The sequence below is a fragment of the Xiphophorus maculatus genome, chromosome 2 (genome assembly GCF_002775205.1).
Source record: "Xiphophorus maculatus strain JP 163 A chromosome 2, X_maculatus-5.0-male, whole genome shotgun sequence".
Taxonomy (NCBI): domain Eukaryota; kingdom Metazoa; phylum Chordata; class Actinopteri; order Cyprinodontiformes; family Poeciliidae; genus Xiphophorus; species Xiphophorus maculatus.
Genome location: NC_036444.1, coordinates 24,385,567 through 24,411,419, shown reverse-complemented (window position 1 = coordinate 24,411,419; position 25,853 = coordinate 24,385,567). Strand labels below are relative to the sequence as shown.

General features: G+C 39.2%; 2 protein-coding genes across 3 annotated transcripts; both read left to right on the top strand.

The window, feature by feature from the left end:
• The first annotated feature begins 315 nt into the window (after window positions 1–315).
• On the top strand, window positions 316–21,881 carry LOC102220833 (structural maintenance of chromosomes protein 1B-like). The gene is made up of 24 exons (XM_023347494.1): window positions 316–1,313; window positions 2,092–2,204; window positions 2,459–2,662; window positions 3,357–3,595; window positions 3,706–3,961; window positions 5,133–5,273; window positions 5,400–5,482; window positions 5,597–5,804; window positions 5,892–6,077; window positions 6,824–7,009; window positions 7,092–7,238; window positions 7,337–7,474; window positions 9,860–9,976; window positions 11,071–11,177; window positions 12,001–12,142; window positions 14,918–15,063; window positions 16,597–16,750; window positions 16,833–16,931; window positions 17,623–17,779; window positions 19,044–19,198; window positions 19,459–19,610; window positions 19,722–19,791; window positions 21,118–21,228; window positions 21,306–21,881. The coding sequence occupies exons 1-24, from the start codon at window positions 995–997 to the stop codon at window positions 21,447–21,449; spliced, it is 3,774 nt and encodes a 1,257-aa protein (XP_023203262.1). The 5' UTR covers window positions 316–994; the 3' UTR covers window positions 21,450–21,881.
• A 183-nt stretch (window positions 21,882–22,064) lies between these two features.
• Window positions 22,065–25,816, top strand: borcs5 (BLOC-1 related complex subunit 5). 2 transcript variants are annotated; one of them, XM_023347710.1, is made up of 5 exons: window positions 22,065–22,147; window positions 22,286–22,421; window positions 22,561–22,704; window positions 24,129–24,286; window positions 24,388–25,816. In XM_023347710.1, the coding sequence occupies exons 2-5, from the start codon at window positions 22,364–22,366 to the stop codon at window positions 24,619–24,621; spliced, it is 594 nt and encodes a 197-aa protein (XP_023203478.1). In that variant the 5' UTR covers window positions 22,065–22,147; window positions 22,286–22,363; the 3' UTR covers window positions 24,622–25,816. The 2 variants fall into 2 exon arrangements, with proteins under 2 accessions (XP_023203478.1, XP_005813104.1); XM_005813047.3 differs by having other exon boundaries at window positions 22,092–22,421.
• Window positions 25,817–25,853: the final 37 nt, after the last annotated feature.

The following is a 25,853-nucleotide window of genomic DNA, read 5'->3' as shown; positions in this document are numbered from 1 at the left end:
CAAAGGTATGGGTCAGACATGAAGGCAATAAAAGTCATTGCTAAGAAACAAACAAAAAATGAAAGATATTAGTGGGAATGTGAGAAAAAAAGAGGATCAGTGATTATGAAAAGCTAAGGAGAGCCAATAAAGGCGTTTCCTTTAATTACAGAGTAATAATACTCAGCAATTGAATTATTTCAGACATGAGAAGGTAATTTTATATAGCACATTTTCAGCAACAAGGCAATTCAAAATGCTTTATATGAATCAGAAGGAAATATAAACGAAATAACCAAGGGAAAGAGTATGGTCTGCTTTCTTCAAATCTAAACAAAGACTGAGAAATATACTCTTTCCATGAATGCCGTGCATATTCTCTTATCTCTTGTAAAATTACTGTTAGACCTCAACTGATTATTTTTGCCTTTAAAAAGTGAATTATATTGAGACATGTCTTTTAGTGACTAAAACAAATATATTAAAAAAGTAAATAGCCTATTACGGTATTTGCAAGAGGAGTGCATACGGCATAGAAGCTTTCCATAACTTTAGAAGCTTAACTTCTGTAATTACAGTGTTTTTTGAAAGGTATGTTTTCCCGCCTCTGAGACTCCGTCTTCTGCAGAAAGTTGTTGCGCAGCTGGATGCATCGTGGACCAACATGGGTTATCTCAAACAAATTGATATCGAAAACTTCAAGTCGTGGCGTGGGAAGCAAGTCATTGGACCTTTTATGCGATTTAATTGTATTATAGGCACAAATGGATCCGGTAAGTGAGCCTTTAAATACTTTGCTAACCTTCTTGTTAGCTAGCAAGGTACAAACTGCGTCAGCTAGCAAACTGCTAGCTTGTTTAAACTGATGTTGATCTTGTGTTAAGTTTTATGTTGACCTGCTCAGTTTATTATGATAAGACGTGATGTTAATGCACTAAGTATGAAGATAACATATAACCAAATTAGAGCCTTGGAGTTGAAAGAACTCCGAATATAATTTAGAGAGGTAATAAATATGCTAGCGGAACTTGTTAACCGACCATTCTTTTTATTCTTTTCTAATGTTACTCGGTGGCCATTTTGGCTGTGTACTATTATGTTATTGAGATATTGTAATTGTTTTAAGTATGTAAAAACGCTTATAGGTAAATCCAATGTGATGGATGCCCTGAGCTTCGCCATAGGCGAGAGGGTCGCCTCTCTCCGGGTGAAGCACCTGCGGGACCTGGTCCACGGAGCCCACGTCGGTAAACCGGTGTCCGACACCGCGCGTGTGGCGCTGCGCTTCTTGAATGACGACGAGATAGAGACGGTCTTTTCTCGTACAATAACAGGTTAGTGCAGTAAGTCAATTTAGGCATTCTGAACAGGACGTTTCGTTCAAAGAAATTGCATTAGTGCTGACACTTTTCGGAAAGTGCCCATAACAGAACAGTCATTTTATAAAGAATAGAATAGGTGTAAAAGACACTCTTCCAGTTCTTCTCCATCATAGGTAATGCACAGTAACTGTATAAATTAACCCACAAAGAACAGCAGGTAAAAGTAAAGTGACACACTAAAACTTGGGATTTTTATTTCAGTGACCAAAAAAAGAGAAATTTAAAGTGTGGTATAATGCCCAGTTGAATGAATAAAAACAAAATACAACTCCTAAGGACTGTCAAATTTTATTATGAAAAAAGCACATTTTAAAAATAGCATAGCTACATTTGACTAACTAATGAGCACTGTTTTATAGATTTTTGATAAACAATTGTGATGACTAAAGTTTTTGATCAGTTCCACTTCCTGTTAACAACATGACCAGGTGATATGAGTTTAATTTGTATCTGATCATTTTCCTTATATAACTATTGAGAGGGTTTGTTAGCACTGCTAAACGATTTATTTGGACAGAAAAAAGATCTTAATTTTGATTCAACCTTACACTTTATCTAAAAAAAAAAAAGAAATTTTAGTCCTGAATGGCTTTGATTAAACCCGTTTTGCTTTTGATAAACAGTTACATTTTGTACACTTCTGAGATTGCACACGTCCTGCCCCCTTCATCGTTATGGATAGATAAGAGTGCCATAAAGTATCCTTCACTTGGTTTTTTCATATTTCCAGGGGACTCTTCTGCATATCATATTAATGGATCTCATGTTTCGCATGCTAAATACATCGAGGAGCTTGAAAAGATTGGCATCGTGACCAAAGCTCAGAACTGTGTGGTGTTCCAGGTAAGATGTTAAGATGTTCTAACATTGTAATTTCATTCTTTTTCTTTTTTTTTTTCCAAACATTGAATTTTCATCCCTGACCTAATTCAGGATAGTGATATTTTAATGGTCTAATCATTACATACGTCTTTACGAATGGTAACAGTTGAAAGCTGAATATGTAAAAGGCTAAATTAAGAGAAACGGGACAAAAAGTGGCACGAAATAGAAATGGTGGAGAAAGTAAAGATGTAATTAACCATGTTTCTCTGTAGGGAGCGGTGGAGGCCATAGCTTTGAAGGATCCAAAGGAGAGGACTAAGATGTTGGAGTGCATCTGTCAGTCCAAGCAGTATGCTGCAGAATATAAGACGAAGAAAGAAGCTCTGATGAAGGCCAAGGAGGACACACAGTTTCACTTCAACAAGAAAAAATCGGCCACTGTGGAACGGAAACAGGTGTCCCTGGAAAAAGTCGAGGTGAATAACTTTTAGTTTGTAAAATTAGCAACTATTTCACCTGCAAGCTAATAACCTGAAAACAAAATAAGTTTCCTGTATGGTATAGTTGTGCTACATTTATTTACGGGGTGTCATTAAAAAGAATCTTAAATTAATTTGTCTAAAATTAGAGTCTTGAAATAACTTAAACTAAATAAAGTAGGTTGGCCATTAATATGCTAATCATGGGTCTTCAATTTTTTGGGACTTTTCTGTCAGGCAAAAAGTTAGAACAGACATCTTCACTGCGTTCTTTGACTAAAGACAGTTGAGGCTACTGCTAACCAGGTGCTAATATTCTCTTGCTAGCTAATTAGCTAGCTTGTTTTGTGTCAACTGGCAAATTTATTGTCTGTTGACTGGACAAAGTTCGTACATTTCTGTGGAGACACACATCTTGAATTCCATACTTAAAGGTCTTTAAAAAAAGTCGTAAAAACTGAAATTAGAGTTGGTGAAACCAGATAAATTTTTCTAGCTGAAGCTACATTTTTATAGTGTAAAAGTAGAAAAAAAAGGGACTGAAAAGATAAATTTTGTTCTTAATCTAAATGTGTATCTTGACACCTGGTGAGTTGTGGCTTTCTCGAATAATGTCACCCAAATTCTTCACTAAAAATTGGAAATCTTTCCTTCATAATTGGTCTCTTAACTGGCACATCCTAAATTTCAGGCCCAGAAATACCAGGAGTTGGTGGATGACCTGAACGAGAAACGTCTGCAACTGAGTCTTTTTGAGCTTTATCACAATGAGAAGGGCATCGACGCCATCAGTGACACCCTGAGAGGGAGGAAGGAGATCGCAGCGGAAATGAACCGGGAGTTAGGTGCTGCGGAGCAGAGCGTCAAAACCCACAAAAAAGAACATGGACGCCGCACTAGAGAGGTGCAGCACATGGGGAAGGAGATCCGGTGTGTTTGTCCCGACAGCATTAAAAAGTTGTTTTTTTTGCAGCTTTGATTAAAATCATGTTTTGTCTTTGCGTACGATTAATCTTCTCTGCTGTTTCCTTGTGGCGAAGCGGTCAGGAGCAAGTCCTGATTCAGTCCAGGTCGCAGTACATCAAAGCCAAGGTGAACACGTCCCATCACGTGAAGAAGGCCGAAGAGATCTGCGAAGCTGTGAAGAAGAAGAGGCGGGCGCTGGCTGCCAAAGAGCAGCAGCTGGAGGAGGGTCGGCAGGAAGTGGCCGAGCTCCAGAGGGCCTGGAGGAGGTACGAGAAGCAGACCCAGGAAGGAGTGGCGAGGGGGAGAGACATCAGTCTGGATGAGGATCAGGTAACCATGCATGAGCTGGTGTGCAAACACCGTTCATAAAGTCATGTTGGGAATATTCACTTTTAAGTTTCAAATAGTAAAGAATTTTAGAAAAAGAAAGGTTTGAAACTTTAGACACATGTATGAAGAAAATGTATTTATTGTATAACTTCCATGTAAACAATTCAAAAATAACTACATTAATTTGCAAGAAAACATTTCAACCTTTTTTTTTCAAGAATCTAAAACCCTATTCCTGCATTCATAAAACAGTTGAAAGCATCATTTTCAACCACAGCGTACAGCTTCATGTCCTTGCAGATTAATGTGGCATCAGCCTTCATTAGTTTATGGACTTGCGTAGAATTTTGAGTTTTAAACCCCTTCTCGAGTTGCCTTTGCCTTGGGGAGGCACAGACTGCGTTTGCGTCTCGTGTTTCGTTAAAAGGCTTCGGCAACCCACAACAGTGGGTAATTGTGTTTCCACAATATTTCTCCTCCACATAGCAAAGCTTGCATACATCTCAGTTCTTATCCAGTTCATTGTTTAAATCCAAAATGTTGGTTTGGTTTTGTTACGCTACTCACAAACCTATCTTTATATCTAATATCTAAAATATTTTCTATGAGGCAAAAGTTTGAAAAGATGTGTGCATACATCTTCATTTCAGTTTGACTCAAGACAGTTGATGATGTCACAGTTGCTAACTAGCTGCTAGTATACTCTTGCTCGCTAGCTTTTTTACATCTATCATTGGGGAGGAACAAACGATAATAGAGCCACTTAGAGTGAAACCCAACACACGGAACGACAAAAGTTTAATATTTTTCAAATTCCTTGCTGGTCACATATAAGGGTAGGTGCATTTGATGCAAGAAAAAGTTTTAATCTTGGCATTATGGGGGTAAATAAGGCTTTAGAGAGACATGCAGTGTGCTGCCAAGAGCCACAAACAGACCTCAGACCAGATCCCCAACCACCAACTATATTTGTAGTTTATTTTGTCTTAAATTCCATTGAAGATGGCATCAGAATTGGTCTAGTAAGGTCTTAAATTTGACTTGCTGAAACCTGCAGATATCGTGGAACTGGAGATGGTATCCAGGAGTGATAATGAGTGATAATAATGATTATCATCCTTATTATCAGTGATAATAATGTAGTCTAAAACCACCATGTTCTGTGTTCCAGCTGCATCAGTACAAGGAGCTGAAGGTGCTTGCCCAGAAGCAGGGCGCTGTCCTCTGCCAGCAGGCCGACAAGCTGCACTGGGGAGTGAGAGCAGACAGTGAAAAGGTGGTTTTTGACCAGCGCAGAAAGAAGGAGATAGAGGTGCGCTTTATTTTTCCACGTCGTAAGAGCTCTATGATGTTTTGACGATAGCTGCATGGTCATAAATCTCTGGGAAATATGTCTGTTAAATACTCTGTGCTTCGACTGAAACATCATATTTTGCAGGTTGCCATCAGAAACAATCAAACTCACCTGGAAGAATTCATGAGTAGAGCAGAGAAACTAGAGGAGTACACCCAGAAATGCAAGTAGGTCAAATATATTTGGCCTCTAAAACAGAATTTCAATCATTTTTCATATTCTGAGAAAGTTTGATTTTATGTAACTAGAAGGAAAATGCAACATAGTAACTTTTGACCCAGGAAGTCGCTTGAAGATCTTGATGAGCGGCAGCAGAGCCTGACTGCAGAGCTTCAGCATGTGACCCAGCGTGGTGAGGAGGTGAAGCAGGAGTTGGACCAGGTGATGGAGGAGCTGAGGAGCGCTCGGCTGGACAGCCACGAGAGCAAGAGGCAGCAGCAGCGCCGGGAGCTGCTGGAGAAACTCCACAGACTCTACCCTCAGACGGTCGTAAGAACAAAACCACAAAGGCAGTAAAACAAACCCCGCAGTGGTCCGGTTTGTCGCAAACTATTTGACCGCTTTGTGCCGTTTCAGTTTGGGCGCCTGTCCGACCTATGCAGCCCAGTCCACAAGAAGTACCAGCTGGCCGTGACCAAAGTGTTCGGCAGATACATGAACGCTATCGTAGTGTCGTCTGAGAAGGTCGCCCGCGACTGCATCTCTTTCCTCAAGGAGCAGCGGGCCGAGCCTGAGACCTTCCTGCCCGTTGACTACCTGCTTGTACGTCACGTCGTTTCCCTACAAACAGGCCAACAGCAGTAGTACAGAAACTCACACTTCTGGCGCTTACCGAAGTGACAGAAGTTGCCGTTTGTACGGCTGTTTGAAATTCCTGAAAATGCTTCAGTTTCCAGGTTTCAAGGGTTGGAAAGTCCTCGATTTCTGCCAATAATCTGGCAATGCAACAAGACATTTAGTGCAGTCCTAGTTCCACTGGCAGATTATTTAACGTATAATTAGTATTTTCATTACTATTAAGCAATTATTGACATAAAACAAGCTCCTATATTGTGCTGAAAAGTTACTTTTGAGTAAGTTTTGTCTTATTTCAAGTACACTAAGATATTTACACTAAGAATTTAACAAAATACTTGGTAAGATGTTGTGTTTTTGCACCGTTGAGCTATCAAAGTGATGGACTCAGAACTGAACTTTTAGAGTCACATAAAGTCAGTCTTCTATCAACTAAAGAACATTTCTAGGACTACAGATCCTGGATATTGATATTCAGACTGCACAGTTTTGTAATAAAGTGATACATAACGTTTGATTAAAGCCTAAATTTGAAAAACTAATAAAACGACAGACACCATGTTTTCTCATTGTCTAAAGTTAAATCAGACTAAAATTTTAGTTCCTTTCTATTGTTTTTATCTCTAAAGTAAAAGGAGAAAAAGCTTCAAGTGTTTGAATTTGACTGTGGGAAAAGCAGATGAACCCTGACCCACGCTCCCCCTGGCATTCAGGTGAATCCCCTGAACGAGCGCCTGAGGGAGATTCCAGGAGTCAAGATGGTGGTGGACGTGGTGCAGGTGAACGCCGGCAGCGCTCAGCTGTGGAAAGTGGTGCAGTACGTCTGCGGCAACGCCTTGGTGTGTGAGACCATGAGAGAGGCCCGCGGCGTGGCCTTCGACAGACCCGACCGAGTCAGAGTAAGCCCGACGCGGAGCTCGTTTCATGACGCGTCGCCGCTGTTCCTTAAGAATATGTGCTAATCGCCGGTATGGGCTGCAGACGGTCACCCTGGATGGGACGCTGTTCAAAACGTCCGGCGTTATCTCCGGAGGCTCCAGCGACCTGCGCACCAAAGCTCGCTGCTGGGAGGAGAAGGACGTGCGCCGTCTGAAGGAACACAGGGACCGGCTGATGAACGAGATGCGCGTCAGTCGACTAAATAAATCAAATGAAATGCTTTCACCTCGTTTGTCTCCTCTTGCTGCTGCTCTTCAGAATTATCGTTAATCTGACTACTTCTTCAGGACTTGTCGAGACTGAAAAGGAAGGAGGCTAATTTAAATCAGATCTTGGCTGAGTCTCAGGGAGCCCAGACCCGTCTGAAATACACCCGGATGGATCTGGAGATCCTCCGGAGTAAAACCATCCCCAAGTGCCAAGCGGTAGGAGCACAGAGCTGCTGTCAGGTCTCTTATCTGACAGCTGGACACACATCTGCTGTTTGTTCACCTTCTTGTTCACTTCTAGAGGTGCAGAAAAAAACGGATTCTATAGAGAATTGCAATTCCTAGTCCAGATCATTCTGAATCAATTCAAAATGCTCAAACATTGATTTTAAAATTAAGTCGTACACCTTTGCTGCTCCTATTTGCAAGTGTGCTGCATATCACATTACACGTCCACCGTGTCTATTATGGATAATTGGGGCCTGCCCATAGCAATGCATAAGAAGAGCAGTGACTGACATGCGAAGCATTGCATGGCAGGCGCCTATTGTTCTACACCCAATAGAACGCTTCTTTATTTATTATTTTTCCGCGGCCGTTAATGCGGCTCGTACCGCTGCGTGCCCACCCACAAAAGTGGTATCAAAATGTGCGGCCCGATGCCAGGAGGGGAGCTATTACTTGTAGTGGTATTCAGAGTTATGATGGCGACTTAAAAAGCGAAAAACGAGCAGAATTTCCAACTGCCGAAACGCAGAGTGTAACTGACACCAACTGCAGCTCCGTTAGAGTGTGAAATGAAGTGAATTTTTGACCCCAAAACAATTTTGAAATCGCTGTCACGCCCACAAATATCGGCATCAAACTTGGTCATGACATTGATACGCATGCCTGCTCCGGTAAAATGTTTTCAAAATTTTGCTAGGGCTTACGGTTTTCTGTCAAGGTGCTTCAGGGCAAAATCATGTGCCAGGGTAAACTGACGCTCTCCCTGATTCACTTCCATGTATTTCTGAAAAATTTCAGACCTCCGCACACACTATCTTTCTCTCATCGCTGTTAACAATGTGAGTGAGGTAGAGATATGAATCGCGGGACTATCGGAGACGACAAATAGCCCTTTAATACGCTTCAAACAGTTTTCGAATATGTATCATGGCTCCCGAACGAAAAGGAGTTGTTCGGACTGCTTTTTTCAGTCAAACAGATAGAATTCTGTCAGCTGTGAGTGTGTCTCACTCACAGCTGACAGACATGCTTCATTACCATAGCAACAAAACAAAGAGCAGGGCAGAGCAGCTGATTAGGACTACAAAAACGCATCATTGTTCTAACTATGGCAGAACTACAACATGGCAGAACTGTCAGTTACTACAGAGGAGGAATGACCTGCCTTTAGAATTACTTGTGTTTTGGGCATTTTATAACTAATTTTATCCAACCATTGTTGCACACAGGGTTAGTGTGGCAATTTAAAATGAAGCTTACTGAAAATTTCAAAATAAAAGCCTGAATATTCCTCTCAGGTCTTTCAGAAAAACTAACTACTTCAAACTATTGAATTCTGTCTCTCCCTGTTTGTCTCACTCACATGACAGTTGAGCTGCTCTTTAGAACTATAACGACTCAAGGTTAGGACTACAACATGGCGGACACTCAGTGCCTACAAATGAGGTCTGAGCTGAATGTCAGAACTACAACATGGTGGAACTGTTAGTTACTACTGAGAAGAAATCAGCTGGCCTTTAGAATTACTTGTGATTTGGGCATTATATAACTGATTGTATCCAACCATTGTTACACATGGGATTAGTGTGGCCATTTAAAATGAAGCGTACTGAAAATGTCAAAATAAAAGCCTTAATACTCCCCTCTGGTTAGTGCACAATCATAGGCGGTGCAATAATATTAGCCTGTATTATCTTTACCTCTCAGGTTAGTGCGCTGCCTTGCTCAGCAAGGCAATGCATTAGCATTAGCACGAATATTAGAATTTCACTTCTTTCCACTATGATCCTTTTCCCTAACATAAGCATTTTAGCTATTTCTTACACATTAGCTACGTATGTTTAGAATACTCAACGGAGGAAGTGAATGTAAGACAACATGCTAGTGATACCCCACATGCTACTCACAGCATGCATGCTAACATGAGCATTTTGGCTAATTTCAACTGATACACTTACTTTAACAAACTCAATGGTGCAAGTCCATGTTAGTCAACATTCTTGTGATTCTCCACATGCTACTGTGTAATTCTTTAGCTTAGCTTAGCATTGATGCTAATTTTTAGCATCAGAACTCTGTGTCTAAACCGACCAGCACACTTTGGCAGGACCCCAGTTAAATTTCTTCAGGAATTTTCTAGTTCTTTAATATTTTTTATTCAAGTAAAAGGCAGACAGTTAAGCTAACTTAACTCTGGTTACACTTACAGAATTTTATGCACAGATGTACTTTTGTTTTGATATAAACTGATTTGATACAGTGTGGAAGCTTATAGAATTGTAAAATTGGAATAGAGATGCTGAAAGATTCTCCTCTCCAGTCACTTCAGATCAAACGTGTTGATGTCAATTTTGTGCCTCTGACGGGTTTCAGGAGATCTCCCGTCTGGAGAGCGAACTATCAAACCTTGAGTGTCAGATCGAGATGCAGCAGGAGGATCTCAAAGCGAAAGATGCAGAGATGAAGAGGATTAGAGAACAGATCGATCAGGTGCAGCCTCTCCAACACCTGTACACGGCTTTGAGACAAACACATTTACATTTATAAAAGAAAACATTTTAGGTTACTTAACTCTGGAAGTACTGGGTTTTAAGTGTGCAACTAACGATTAATTGTATACAAAATGGCACACTCTATAGATTTTTTTATTTATTTAAACACTTAAACTTATTTTATGCTGTACTAGAAATACATTAAAAGATTCAAATAATTTGATTCCTTTCCTAAATGAGAAAATAAACATTTTATTGCCTAAAATGCAACAACATAGCATTACTTTAGTAAATAAAACTCCACTTGAGAATTTTTGGCCAAAACCTGTTTTTTTTGTTTTATATATATATATATATATATATATATATATATATATATATATATATATATATATATATATATATATATAGTACAGTTTTGGCTCAATGACTGCTCTGAATGTGTTTTCAGCAAGTGCCCATTTTTGAGTCTAACGATTAATCAATTACTAAGTTGAGGATTAATTCAACAATCGATTAATCGCGATGAATTGGTTCAGCCCTACTGGAAAAAGAATACAAGGAACTGACAGGACTTTGTTTTTAGTTTCGGTCGAGTTTTAAAATTTTTTTTTTTTTACCTCATTTGTAGTTGTGTTTTGTGTACAGTGGACTGCTGGTTTTCACATTTGCTAACTTTTGAAACTCCGTTTAGAAACTTTTACTCCCTGTTTTAATAGTTCACACACCTTTTCAGGCGTTTTTGGTGATTTTGGTATTGCCAGTTAAGGGGATAACATCTAGAGTCTTCCTTATTTCCACTCTTGAGGGTTCAGCCAATCAGCCCCAGGGAAAATAAGTGCAGCTCCTGGATTGGCTATTTTGCAAAGGCCAGCCAATCACATCTCAAATAGAAGTTCTGGCTTCCCAAGCTGCATTTACTTTCAAAGATTTTGAATATGGAAAATCTGTAATTTTTCACACATAACTATTCTTCCTGAGATTGGCTCTATTCTATTATTCTATCCTATTCATAGCTTGCGTAGGGAAGGTAATTGTGCTTGGGATCATGTCATAGTTGTTTAACTGGATGTGTGGATGTTGTGTTTTTAGATCGATGACATGGTGTTTGCGGACTTCTGCGCTAAGATCGGCGTGGAAACCATTAGAGAGTTTGAGCAGGAACACTTAAAACAGAAGGCGGAGCTCGACAAGAAACGGTAAAACACATGTGTGTTTACATTGTTGTATGTATGAAGTTTAATCTGGCTAATCTGGTAGGTTTAGTGACAATTATGAAGAAATAAGACAGAAGAACTCCTCCCTTCAAAGGTTTCTCCTGTTTTTCATCAAATTAATGTTAAAATCTGGCAATAAGAGCTGGAGTAGACATAAAAATCAGTCTAAAAATAATAATTTAATGTATAAATCCAGCCAAACTTGATCTTATATGTCAATGTAATTGTCTTCCTCATTTTTAGTCATGAAATATCTCCCATTATCCCACTTTTCATTGATTTTAACCAAGCAAACACAAGTCCAATTACTGTTGGAACTATACAATCCAGAAGTCATTTAAACAAAACCTCTCCAACAGGAAGTAGGCTAAAAGAACACATCAAGGTCAGAGGTCAATTTAAGAGTAGAGATGAAGCATTTACACGAAAATATTAAAATGCACACAGAAACTCAAAGATAGAACCCTAAATAACCTGTTTAGACAGTTTATCAGAAAAAATTACACTTCAAAGTCAAAGTGGCTGAAATGAAAATAGTTGGCAGTTGTTGAATGAAGGGCTCTATAATCATTTATGTTGAAGGAGCTTTTGCTTTAAATACTTTTTTAATAAGTGAAATCATTTAAAAACTCTTTTTGAATTGACTCTTTAAGATTAAAATTGGTCGATGATCTGAAATTAAAAAAAAAAAATCTTACTGCATTAAATATTTCAATTTGGCCCCTGGTTCACCCCTCTGAAGAGCCCTTTTGTATTGAAGATCATTCACACTGTGGATTCAAGATTCACATATCTCTCCCCGAAGGCTGGAGTTCGAAAGTCAGCAGGCCCGCTTGAACGCTCAGCTTGAATATGAAGCAGAGCAGCTGGCTCAGGAGAGGAAGAAGCTCAGCAAAATGGAAGACACCATCAGGAAGGAGGAGCAAGCCACGGTGGAAAGCAGAGAGGTGGATTCACTTTCCTAGCTTTTGTGTAGCAGCAAAGAGAAATAGGAGTAAATAGTTGCTGCTTTTCCATTGACCTTAAAATTGCGCAAATTACGAAGTTGAATTCGCTTAACGGAAGCCTGGCAGTTTCACAAAATCCTTTTCCATAAGACGTTTTTGCGCTATGATGAGGTGGTTTATTGAAATTAGTGTATTTTGCAGTACTAAAATGGAAACATTTTTCGCATCACATGAGTCACATGATCAATAACCTGGTGTTACTACTAGAGGAAGAGCTGGATAAGGCAACAGGAAGTGGTAGAATGATGAAGGCGTGGTACGTTTTTAAATGACTTAAAGTAGGCCTGTCGCGATAAACGGTATCGTACGATAAATTAAAACTATCGACGTCATTTTAATTATCGGCATTATCGTCTCTTCCGGCCTTTTTCTCTTTCTGTTGATGACACTGAATGAAAAAAAGAATCAACTCCGGTGCTCTTCACTGACCCTCCTTCCTGATTTCCTTAGTGTAAAGCCCAGCGCACGCTACACGATTTTAGAGCTGTCGGCCGATTGTCGGCCCATTTTCAAAACCTGACAGATCACACATTAGCCGACAGAAATCCTAGGTATAACGGTTCGATCGGATTCGTTCCTGCGGTGTGGTGTCCAACAATGGGCACAAAATAATGGCTACAAGTCCAGTTAACTAAATTTAAAACCAGGCATTAATCAATGCTTTACTACAATCTACCTGCAATGCATGTGGCTAGTGTCAGTCCTGACTGAATGAAAATCATTAGAACCTATTTACGTCACAAGAACAGCTGAAAAGTTACAGGGTTTATCAACTGCGGTAGCAATTTCGCTCCAACTCCTCCTCTTGTCATTTCTATATTCTTTGCATGTTGAATAAACATTAATGTTGTTTCCACACAGTGACGTGCGGTGAGGTTCATAGCTGGTGAGGCACTGACGTCATCAGAATCAGATTTGCAAATAGATGCATAGATTGACAGCAGTTTACAAGTTATGTTTCACTTCTGCATCCTTACACATACAAACTGTAGCTCACAAAACACACATTTCCTTAAAAAACAAAACAAAATAAATGTTATTACTGTCTTACCTTTACTTATAAATGAAGTCCATGCGTCGCTCCTTCTGCACAAAAACATCCGTCACTTTGCGATAGAAGTCCTCCTTATCTTCCTTCAGTTTTAAAAGTCTCTCTGTCTCAATGGAGATCAATCTATCGCTGCACTTGACTTGCTTCCCGAATCGTTTAGCCTAGCTCGCTGTCACTTACTCTGCAGTTGAGGAGTGAACAAGACGAACGTCTGGGATCTTGAGCGCCCCCTGCCATGAGGCAAGAGAACTGCCTGCCTCACCTCGAACCTGTTCTCTGCCGTTTATAATCGCTCATTACACGAAACACGTTACACAAACACAGTTGGTGACAAAAAGCACTGTACATTATATACATAAGCTAAATTATTGGAAATAAGTTCACATATTAAATTTGTTTAAACCATTTTATTGACTACAGCAACATGCTCTCTCCGCTTAGCAGCCAGCGCAGAGCCAGGGGTTGCGCAATCCAAGGTGAGGCAGAGCTCGCTGCTGCCTCACCGGCATCGCTTCCAAGCATTTGAATGGGAAAATAAGAAAATTCAGCGATTTTGAACAAATAAAAATCGAAATTGGTGAAGCTACATGAAAAATAAATATTTTTTAGTACAAACCACCGGATGAATATAACAATTTAAATTACTTTATGATTATATATTTTCTTTCTTTCCATGATGGCAGGTGAGGCAGTGCCTCACCTGCCTCCCCTGACCGCACGTCACTGTTTCCACATATCATCTCCAATGTCCGCTGGACTTCGGGTTGCGCCATTTCAGCTGTTTGGGATTCCCCTCCATAATATCCCCTCAGAAAGCACAGAGGAGAATCCGCGCTTTCTGATTGGCTACCTGTCACATTCAACAGGCTGCGTTAACGATCACAGAAGGGGAAAACCCCTGATTTAGATCGGAGCGGCAACGATGATCTACCGTAACACACCACACAATCTTAGAAAGACCAACGTTCTAAGATTGTCATAAGGGGAAAAATAGGAGCAAAAAAATCATGTAGTGTGAACTATTGCATCAGGTAGTCGATGTGCCCATCTTCTCTATTTAAATCTAATTATTACTGAAGGGCAACATAATATACAGACTTCATAATCTGCACTCTTTTGGTTGAATGCAGTATTTATTTCCACTTTTACTTTATGTTGTTTAGGTTTTTTTTTCAAGTGTGTTTTTTGTTAATGGAGACCATTTTATTTTTGTTTTTGGTTGTTTTGTTTATTCTGTTTATCAGTTCCAGTGTTTAGTGTTCTTTTGAAAATAAAGTGTATCTGTCTTTGGCAAGAAATCGCATGGATTATTATGTCATTTCCATTAAATCAGTGTAAAAAGGTCTTCAAACAATATTATTGTTTATCGCAATAATTTTTGAGACAATTAATCGTTCAGCAAAATTTGCCATCGTGACAGGCCTAACTTAAAGCATGAACAAACTTTTTCACACGTAATTTTAATGTGTTTCTTATTTTTTTCAACATGAGCAGAATAAACCAAATTTTGCGCACATTTTGTTATGGAAATGTGCGGAACAAGTAGCCCAAACTTCGGTTTCCCCCCTTTGGTGTTATTGTCCATATATAATATCAAGCATTTAGCTTTGTGTTGTTTGTCTATTACTTGTTTTTTCAGCTAACTTTCACCATTTTTTCCGCAGGTTGAGAACAATCTCCTGGAGACAGTAGAGGAGTGTCAGAATAAGCTTCTGGAGATGAAGAACGAGCTTCTCCTTAAAAAAAGCCAGGTGGCCTCAGTCACAGCGGAGCTCAACCAGAAAACTCAAAATCTGCAGGAGACAAACAAGTAAAGATCCCTCCAGTACCGACCCTTTCTCATCCCATTTAAAGCAACCCGTCACTGCTAAGAAACACAGACCAATTTGTACAGCTGCTGTGTCGTCTTTTTGTTTTAAAACTTTAAAATAGTCCACAGGCGTGCTGAAGTTTCCAGTCTCTTTTAAAGGTATGTTTTTACTCCAGAAAATAATTTGGATATAAGGTTTCTTAACTTCCAAAAGTAGTTAAACATTGAATAAAAATTGCACTAAAATGTGTGAATGAAATCATAATAGGATATTTTGAGCCTGCTGATCAGCTGCTGATATTTTACTACCAGGTTTCATTCTATATTTAAGGAATTTCTTCCAAACTTTTAAATTCATAAGCTTTTTCAAAATCTACGAGTTTCATGTACAAGCGTATAAATTCTATTTATTTTAACACAGAGATGGTACAAAATGTAAATAATAATTTTACAAACTTTAAAGAAAATACTATAATTCATACATAGTGGTTTAATCCAGAGGTTCGCAAACAGGATTAGCTTCTGTGTTGGGACCCACAAACAATGCTAACGGGCCAAGCTATGCTAGCATGAGGAGCAAAGCAACTTTGACAAATCTGACTGACAGCCAGTCAGAAGGATGAAGCGTGGCAAATAACTTTCTAAATAATTATTCTAACTTATGTTTTATAATAATGCTTGAAAAAACAGATTAGACTTTATGCAGAACATTTTCTGATGAAAAAAATGGTAGGTTTTTATATTTTTAATTTTTCCTCACTCTCACTCCATTTTCTGTGGCCTCTCTGGCGCCCCCTGGTGTTTCAGTTATGCCAGATCAGAACTCTGACAGACAGTACCTCATTTTAATGAGTCAAAAATCAGACCCAGTCTGTAATCAATCCTCATTGATGTTATAAATGAATAAATAAATAAATGTGTCTTAGAATTCAAAGTCAGCTGCAAGCTTTTATATTATTATTATTTGTTTATTTAAGGATCCCCATTAGTTTCACTAATGGGGTGGGGTGGGGGGGGGGCAGATGGGGGGACGCCGCAGTACTCCGATGTTGTTTTGTTACTCATTGGTAACACTCATTCTGCTGCAAGTTGGCTCAATTTTGACGCGCAAGACGTAACCGGTTTAGGATTTTCAAAATTAAAGATCCGGAAGTAGTTCATTATTTCTTCCGCGGCCCGGTACCAATTGATCCGCGGCCCGGTGGTTGGGGACCACTGCCTTAAAACACACAAATAAAATTAAAACACAAGATTTCAACAATTTCAAGGATAGGTTAAAAACAAGCTAATGATTTTCACCATCAATCATTTGCCTGTTTTTACACCAGACTGTACAAGAAGCATGTTGACGGGTGTAACAAAGGGTTTGGTCGAGGTGGAATTTGAAGCATGTTTGAGCAAATTCTAATATCTATACACTACTGGAACCTGCAAGTTTATGTTTTTATAGTCTAATGATCCAGAAAACTGCTGCTGGTGTTTTTGAGAGCATCGTTAGCATCCCGGTGCTTTTCTGCTGTGGCGTGCGTTCAGGGAGCTGACGAAGCTGCAGCGCGAGGTCATGTCCGCGGAGACGGCTTTGGAGCAGAAGCGCATGGCTCGACACAACATGCTGCTCGCCTGCAAAATCCAGGACCTGCGGATCACCATGCTGTCAGGCAGCCTCAACGAGATCAGCGAGGTGCAGGTGGGACTTCTGTTTCAGTAACTTGACTGGTTACCGAATGAAACTGGAATAATATCAAACTCTTGTATTTGTCGTTTTGCAGCTCATGACGGATTCAGAAAGTACTACAGCCACGATGGACATTTATGAACGAGAAGCTCAGTTTGTTATTGATTATTCTGAGCTGGAAGAGGAGCTCACGGTGAGAAGAGGGTTTTTCACTATAGTTTAATTTCATTGGTTTGTCTAATACAGTTATTTCTAGTTAGTTTTTCGAGTGTTTGATTGTTTTTCTTAGTTACTATTAGCTAAATATTGTTTAGTTTTTACTAGCTATGCTAGTTTGAGTTTTTTCATACTTGGTTCATTTTAGGTGCAGAATTCAAAAAGATGAAAGTATGGTATTGTGGCTATGTATTCATGGATTGGGTAATGAATACATAACAGAAGATGCCATTTAAAAAAAAAAGTATTTGATTGTTGTAGAACAACCAACTGACTCTGGAGTTTTCTCCTAACTTTTGCTGTTGCCATTTTGTTTACTAGTGCTGTGACTTAACGTAAACTGTTTGTGGGGTGAATCAGTTTCACAGCAGTACAAAAGGCTAATTAGTAGATCCAGAAAAACGAAAACGGAGGATATTGTATCTATAATTTCATTTTGTTTTACTTAGTTTTATAGACTCACAGTATAGCTCCAGTTAGTAATAGTTAGTATTTCGGTTAACAAAAATGTTTTCTCAATTTCAGTTTTTGTGATTTGGTCAGTTTTAGTTGACTGTAATAACCTCAGTCAACTAAACTTCAGCTGGGTGAGACAGCAGCTGAATTATTTTTCCACTCAAGTTCAGTTTAACGTTCAGTGTGCTTGTAATGACTGTATTTATTGACAGCATCTGCGTGATGAGGAGCAGCTGGAGGCGCATATGGAGAAGCTGAAGGAATCGGTCTCCTCTCTGGAAGAAGTGCTGCATCGCACCACTCCGCCTAACCTGAAAGCTCTGGAGAAAATGAGGGAGGTGAAGGACAAGTTGCAGGGAGTGACTGAAGGTGCTTTCATTTTCCTGTCGTTTTGTGTCTTTGCTCTTCAGTTTTACCTTCTAGCACGAAGGTATTGACAGTATTGATAACATAATATCTCCCAAGAATCTAAACCAATCCCAAAAAAAGAAAAAGAAAAGTCTGTTCAACTGTAGGGAGCTGAAAGAAGCACTTTGTGAAAATGTATTAAGGCTACACTTTCTGTTGAGATATTCAGATAGTTTTCCAGTTCAGATTTGGCTTAACGTTACACAACAACTGCCTTCTATACTTTAAAACCTGCTGTACTTTAAAACATAAACACATTTGGGGGGAAAAAAATTCAAATAACCATCCCAGCCAAGTTAAAGTAACATTTATATTGTGACCAGTTGCGGTCTTCACTTGGAACTATTTTGTGACTACTTATTTCTTATCTTTCGATACATGTTAGCGTGTTTAAAAACGTGTCTAAAGGTGAAGATGTCATGCAGAATCAGTGGAGCGTCAAGTCATCACATCTTCAGAGTGTGTGTGTTGCTTTTGATGCACTTCCTGTCTCAGCTATGTGTGTGTTTTGGGTTCAGATATGTAGCTTTCACAGTGTCCTGCTGTGTCAGACTGCATACCTTACTTTAGCCATGAATAGAATAGAATTTAATGTTTGTCACTATACAGTATATGTACAATGAGATTTAGATGAAGTCATTGCCTTATGCGTTAACATAAAATTTCTAATTTTTTCATAACTAAACCGTCTTTATTTGATTTTTTCCTCTCTTTCTCTTCTTTAAAGGAAATGACTAATCAAAAAAAAAATATTCTCAAAAATTTCTATGCCTTCTATGAGTTTATTAGCAGGGGAAAAAAATCCAGATTTTCTAAAAATTACATCTTTATAAATGGCAAACTCATTTAATTAATATATACATTTTTTAAATATAGGAGTCATCTAGCTGTCTGGGAATGAAAGCTTGATGTTTAATTACCCAGTCAATAAGAAAATAGATCCAGCTGTCACTGCTACTTTTACTTTTGACCATTTGGCATCGTTATCAGAGCAGACACTGCCGTGTAGTTGGGCTGCATTGGTTCTGTAACTTATTTATCAAACTGTTATTGCTACAGTGCCAAGTGTAAAGTAAGGCTACATCCTTTTTATTTGGATTAGCAAACCGGACGATGTTCACATATTACATATTATTTAGAAACTATTGTTTCTAAATGCATGTTTAGTTTTACTCTGACAGGCGATAAATGGGTGCTAAACTTGGACTTTCTCTTCCGCACTCAGCCTTTGACGCCAGCACCAGAGCAGCCAGGAGGTGCAACCAGGAGTTTGAGCAGGTCAAAGCTCAGCGGTTCCACCTCTTCAGTCAGTGCTTTGAGCACGTGTTGCTCGTCATCGATCAGATCTACAAACGGATATGCAGAAACGGGAGTGCCCAGGTGAGAGCACTCCATACAAACCCCCTCTGAGGACTGCAGGGGGTGTAAAAAAAACTAAAAAAAAAAAAAACACAAAACCACTGCAGACACACAAACAAGTCGGCCATCTTTTTCACTGCTCACAATTTCTTTGTAGAAAAACAGCAACCAGAAACGTCTTATTTGCTGTTTTTTTCCCCCATTATTACACTGTTGGTCTGTTCTTAAATTACCATGTCTGAATTTGATCTTTACATGAACATTTCCCATGGTGTCACAAGGCCATTCTGAGTGCCGAAAACCCAGAGGAGCCATATTTAGGTGGCATCAACTACAACTGTGTGGCTCCAGGGAAGCGCTTCATGTCCATGGACAATCTGTCTGGTGGAGAAAAGGCCATCGCCGCTCTCGCTCTGCTGTTTGCAATACACAGGTAACCCGGGTTACCAGGTTCAAAGAAATCATTTGCAAAGTGTAATTGTTATTATTATTGTTATTTTTCTGTCCATCATTAATGAATCAAGTCTTGTGCCTCTTCCTTTAGCTTCCGTCCAGCTCCTTTCTTCATCTTGGATGAGGTGGACGCAGCTCTGGACAACACCAACATCGGCAAGGTGCAAACCTTGTTGCTATGGTGAACGCATCTGGACAAAAACAGCAATAAGCAGAAATAAATAAATAGCTTCATGAAGTCATTTATGTTAACGATTGCATTCAAAAAATAAAACAAGAACTTTCCGAAATTATTTGCCGGTACAAAGTAACAGTGTATATTTGTTTATCATTTTCAACAATATTAGTTTAAATATTTAATTTTATAAATCTGCAAATAAACAAGCAAATTAGAAAGCAGCAGTGTAAAAATGCAGAGAGGAAATGTTAGAGGAGGAAATAAACCAATGAATAATTTTAAAAAAGGGACAGTAAATTTAAAAAGTAGTAATTAGATATAGAATATGATGAAAAAATAAGAAGTCAAAGTAGTAAAACTAAAAAAGTATTAAATACTTACAGAATATGGGAAGAAAAAAAGATAGGAATGTTTGGAATGAAAAGAGTCACTAAAAATAGTAAATCCAGAACATGGGAAGAAGAAAGAAAAATAATGAAATAAGAAATGACAGTCAATTAAACAAACAGTAAATAAATATTTTTAATATCTGTCAGGTTTTGTGGTGTGAGTGGCGGTGAGGCAGAGGCAGCAAACCCAGGTAACGATAAAGCAGATGATTTAATAAGATGCAAATCCAAAAGTCCAGAACACAGAGAAGCAGAGAGCAATGATCACAACAGGCGACAACTGGAAACTAGACAAACACGACAAGGAACAGAGAACACAGGTGGGGTTAAATACACAGAGGGTAATCAAAGAGACAAGAAACACCTGGGAACAATCAAGGGGAGACAATACAATACGGAGACTAAGAGACACAGAAACTCAAAATAAACACAGATAAGGAACAGATCCTGACAATATCGGGTAAAAACGAAATTGTAATAAAATAAAAAATAGTTTAATGAGAGGAAAAAATAATAAATAATGAAACAAAATGTAACAGTAAATTAAAAAATCATATTAAATACACAATATGAAAAAATGAGGAAATAAAGGAAGCCGATAATGCGATTGTAAATAAAATGGAAAATCAAATAATAGTGATTATGCTAAAATTCGTACTGTCGAAAACGATAAATACTGTATTTATGTCATGCTGTGTAATCCAAAACGCTGGGAACGTTCATATTTATTGGATTCGATATTTAGCACATAAATGACTTTATCAAGCCATTAATTTATTTTTGTTTATCACCAGTAATGTCCGGATCCGTCCTCCATGTCCGCTGCAGGCGGGACGCTGGCTGTTGGGCTTCAGCTGCTGATACATTAGTTGGTAAAAGGTTTTTTTCAACTTGAATACCGTGTTGTGATTTGCCTCCAGGTGACGAGCTTCATCAGAGAGGAGTCCAGAGAGAACATGCAGATCATCGTCATCTCCCTGAAGGAGGAGTTCTTCTCCAAAGCTGACGCCCTCTTGGGAGTCTACTCTGACGTGGGGCACATTTTCCACGTTGTTTATTCAGTAGAAATACGTCCGCACTGATGGGTTTTTTCCCCTCCTTTCTCCAGTTGGATGGTTTCATGTTCAGCCGCGTTCTGACCCTGGACCTGCGTCCTTACCCTCTGGCTGAAGAGGAGAGCGACAACGAAACGGACAAGGAGTCCCGAGCAGACAGAGGGTCGGAGTCCTGTTGCCCGGAAATTCCTTCATGAACGAAATCATTAGTTTGCTGTTCAACTCGGTTTACAAAAAAACATGTTCTTATAGTTTCACTTTGTTATTGCGAAATGGTGACAGCTGTTTTTCTGTTGCTAGTTTTGTTTTTACTAAAACGTGTTAGTTCACAGTTTCTTGAGTGGTAAACTTAAATAGCGGGTCGATCTTCACCGTTGATCGACCCGCTGTAAGAACTGCTTCTGGGTCCAATTCTGTCGTCTATAGTCAGTAACATGACAGGAAGTTCAGGAAAGAGTTCAGGTTTAAATACAGTTTTAAAAAAAACAAAAGGTTTTTTATATTATTTTTATTGAAAAAAAAACAAACAACTTTCCATGTTTGTAATGTTTTGCATTTAGTTATCCTGTAAGCATGACTCCTGTTTATTAAAAATATATTTAAAAAATATGCTGATATATTTCTGTGTTAATGATTGAATCATTTTATAATGTGGGAGATAAAGCAGTAAGCTTATTTATTAATGTTATTATTTGTGTTATTTGACATTTACTAAACAGAAAAACTGCAAGATTTATAGGTGAAGAGATCCTTTTTTATTTCAACTAGTTCTTTCCCTCCGCAGCAGCAGAGGGCAGCAAAGAACCAAGCGGTGCTTCCGGGCTTAATATTTACGGAAGTAGGCAGATCATCGGGAGAAGTCTTGTTGTTTTTGACGAACGGAACATAAAAAATGGTATTTACTCCTCCACATTTTAATTATAGATCTTTAGTAATTAAGAAACATTTTGTTGCTGCCGCAGGACAGATCTCAGCTGTTGAGACATGATGAATCTGATTTTGTAGTTCTTTAAAATCCTATCACGTTTTCAAGCTCTGGGTTGCTTGAAAAGACAACGACTGATACCTGGCTCTGAGGAGAAGGGGAAGTTTGCATTCAGGTGTTGTTACCATGGGAAACGAACAGAGTGGAGATGCGGAACATAAACACTCCGATCACAGCACATCTGGTAAGATCACCTGTTTTACCTAAGAAATATCTGTTAAATAAAAGTTTGTGTGCTACAGTATAAGTTCTGGTTTGCAGTTGTCTTGTGGAGAAGCTGTGCTAAGGTGGAGTTCATCTCTGACTCTTTGATGTCATTTCAGCGGTGCCATCCCCGGCCAGACAGAAGGCAAAAATGGATGACATCGTGGTTGTGGCTCAGGGGACTCAGTCGCTGAGAAATATCCACAACGACCCCGATGTGATCAAGCTCCAAGAGATCCCCACGTTCCAGCCGCTTCTGAAAGGTACGAGGCACCGCTAGCGAGTAGGACGTCTGTCTCATGAAGGTTACAAGCTAGGGTAGGGGGGCTCAAAGTGTGGCACGGGGGCCATTTTTGACTCCTAGATTTTTTTTGTGGCCCCACAACCATTTAAGAATGACACATATATGTACTATTCTTAAATCGTATATACATATATATATATATATATATACGATTTATGGTACATATTTGTTGTGCTTTTTTTGTTTTTTTTCCACTGACTTTTCAGGTGGAAAATACATAGGTTGAACACAAAGTACTCGTTTTTTTAGTGATCACGCTTTGCACTTTGTTTTTTTATTCGAGTATGTTCATCAGCTTTGACTCAAAATCAGACCTGGATCCATCCAAACCTGCATTTTATTTAGTCATAATAAACCAAAAACTAAACACAGCAAAAGTTTTCAAAGAATACTGACCCATATTCTACTATTTTTCTAAGAATAGACAGGAAAAGTTTTATGACAAAAAAAATTACAATAATCCTATGTTGTGGCCCTCAAAGACTTTCAACGTAACAATTTTAGTCCATATGATAAAAAGTTTGGACGTCTCTGAGCGAGAGCCAAGCAGTAGACATGCTTTGTGTATCTAATCTGGTGGAAGAACTAGTTAAGACTTAGAACAGAAAGGAACCAGAACATTCTATGCTTCACAAAAGTATTTATAACCGTTGAATATTTTCACCAGAAAATCAAATTAATTGAAAGTGGTTTTAAGTGCATAACTTTTGAGCAGGAGGTCGATGATCCAAGCATCGCTTTGCTCGTAAAAATCCAAAAAGTGTCGGTTCACTTTAAGTGAAATCAACTTTATTTGTGTAGCACTTTTCAGAAACGAAGCAGTTCAAAGTGCTTTACTCCATAAAAACATTATACAGACACCAATTATGAAACAATCAATAAATATTACATTTTGTCAAATGCCATCGTCTAGACATGTGGGGGCGGGGGGTGTCTTGATTTAAAGGAACTCAGTGTTTCAGTCGCTTTACAGTTTTATGGAAGTTTGTTCCAGATTTGTGTTGCATAGAACCTGAATGCTGCTTTTCCATGTTCTGGGGATTCAGAACCAGAAGACCTGAGAGGTCTGCAAGGCTGATGCAACAGCAGCAGATTTTTAATAGATTTTGCACTAGTAAGTTAGTTTTGTCTTATTTCAAGTGTACTAGACTAGAAACTAGACCAAAAATACTTGGTAAGATGTTGTGGTTTTGTAGTGAAAATAAAACGTAAGGCAACCAAATATCTTCAGGACTCACCTAAATATTGTTATTAAGGCCACTTTTTGGAGGTATAGATTATAAAAGAATATCTCAAACTTTTCATTTTCGTTCTGATCCACAAGCTTTTCTTGGCTCCAAAATGCCTCGGCAGATCTTTCGTTTTGTGTTTGTCTCTCCATAGGAGTCCTGAGCGGTCAGACGTCCCCGAGCACCGTCTGTCTGGAGAGGCTGGACCCGGCCCAGGTTCTGCAGCTCTGCATCCGATACCAAGACCACCTGCACCAGTGCGCTGAAGCCGTGGCTTTCGACCAGAACGCTCTCGTCAAGAGGATCAAAGAGGTTCGAATTTCAACGAGACCAAACCAGAGAAGAGTTATATACTATCCCCCCGGTACAAACTGTCTACCGTCTTTTTCTTCTTTTTCTTTTTGCCCTTTCAGATGGACTTGTCTGTGGAAGCCTTGTTCAGCATAATGCAGGAGCGCCAGAAGCGCTACGCCAAGTACGCCGAGCAGATCCAGAAGGTCAACGAGATGTCCATGATCCTGCGGCGCATCCAGATGGGGATTGACCAGACGGTGCCGCTCATGGAGCGTCTCAACAACATGCTGCCGGAGAGCGAGCGGCTGGAGCCCTTCAGCATGAGGTCAGAGGGCGAACCTGCCTCCAAGTAGCCCAAGCTGGACCCAAACCCAGCCACAGAACAGGTGGATGAACGTGGACCGCTTTGACTCTGCCTGTTTTGGTGGAACTAATAACGATGAGTAAGTAGCTTGTTTAGTCCTGCATGTTTTCCCAACACGGGGAAGGAGCAGGGAAAAGTTTCACATCTTCCTCTTGGATGCAAACCATGTAAAAATCATGGAGACACTTGCCAAAAAAAACAAACAAACAATAAAAGAAAACAAAAACACAGCTGCAGAACTAACAGAAGGCTTTTTTTTTTTTTTTTGGATCAATCGTCTCACTTTACAAATCATGGCTGAAATCTGCCTTTTAGTTCCAGGTCTGGTGTTTTGTCCTGAGCGTCGTGATCAGGATCCTTGTACTGGTGAGAAACTGAGAATGTTCTAGATGGACACGACCCACAAGTCAAAGAGTTAATGTTTGCTTTGAGTTTTACTTGAATGGTTTGGTTTGAAGTATGTTGAAGTAGTAGCAATGGATTAAACCAGTGCTTTTAAAAAAATCTGGAGCTAATTGCAAAAGAAGTTACTGACGAAGCTCTCAGTCCGTGACGTGTTTTAGGATCTCGTAAAGAAATCTCAGCCTTATTATTGTTTGCTGGCGAGTGACAGCTGGATAGCCCTGCCTACCAACAGGAAGTGGGAGTTAAAGAACCATTTGCTCTTTCCTTCAGGAAACCGATCAAATACATTTCACTGCATCTGATTTGGAGTTTGAACCTGAAGTCTTTGCGAACACACAGCCATGTTTAGAAGGATGTTGGCTCCAGTTTTGGTGTCCATATTAATAGTTGGTCTTATAGATCAGCGGGTAAAAATTGACGCACAGCGTGTTTAATACGTCCGCTGGGACGTAGCTCCATGTTGTTCCCCAAGAACAGCGTCATAATTTTCAAATACTTGAGTATTGTTTATGTACCTAAAAATCCTTAAATATTAACACAGCTAATCTGATAGAGCCCTGTGAGAATGGTTGCAAAATCTGCATTCATATAAAAATCTTTCGCCTCTTTCCACCTCCAAAAACAAGTGTGTCGCCCTGGGCTAGTGCCCTTGTAAAAAGCAGGTGGAGCAGCAGAAGAAGCTTCAAGCAGAGGAATGGGTCAAAAAGGTGAATTAAACAAGTTGTGATACTGTAGATATTGACATAAACCTGTTTTTTTAAAATAAAAACCTTCAAAGTGAATAAAATGTCCTAAGTTATTTCTCCTCCTGCAAGT

Bases quoted from the DNA above. Each gene is read 5' to 3' on its own strand.
- LOC102220833 (XM_023347494.1), top strand. From the start codon at position 995: ATGCTAGCGGAACTTGTTAACCGACCATTCTTTTTATTCTTTTCTAAT. The intron at 5,483-5,596 runs GTAGGTCAAATA...CTTTTGACCCAG, and splicing joins GAGTACACCCAGAAATGCAA to GAAGTCGCTTGAAGATCTTG. The intron at 16,932-17,622 runs GTGAGAAGAGGG...ATTTATTGACAG, and splicing joins AGCTGGAAGAGGAGCTCACG to CATCTGCGTGATGAGGAGCA.
- borcs5 (XM_023347710.1), top strand. From the start codon at position 22,364: ATGGGAAACGAACAGAGTGGAGATGCGGAACATAAACACTCCGATCAC. The intron at 22,422-22,560 runs GTAAGATCACCT...ATGTCATTTCAG, and splicing joins CTCCGATCACAGCACATCTG to CGGTGCCATCCCCGGCCAGA. The intron at 24,287-24,387 runs GTTCGAATTTCA...TTGCCCTTTCAG, and splicing joins TCGTCAAGAGGATCAAAGAG to ATGGACTTGTCTGTGGAAGC.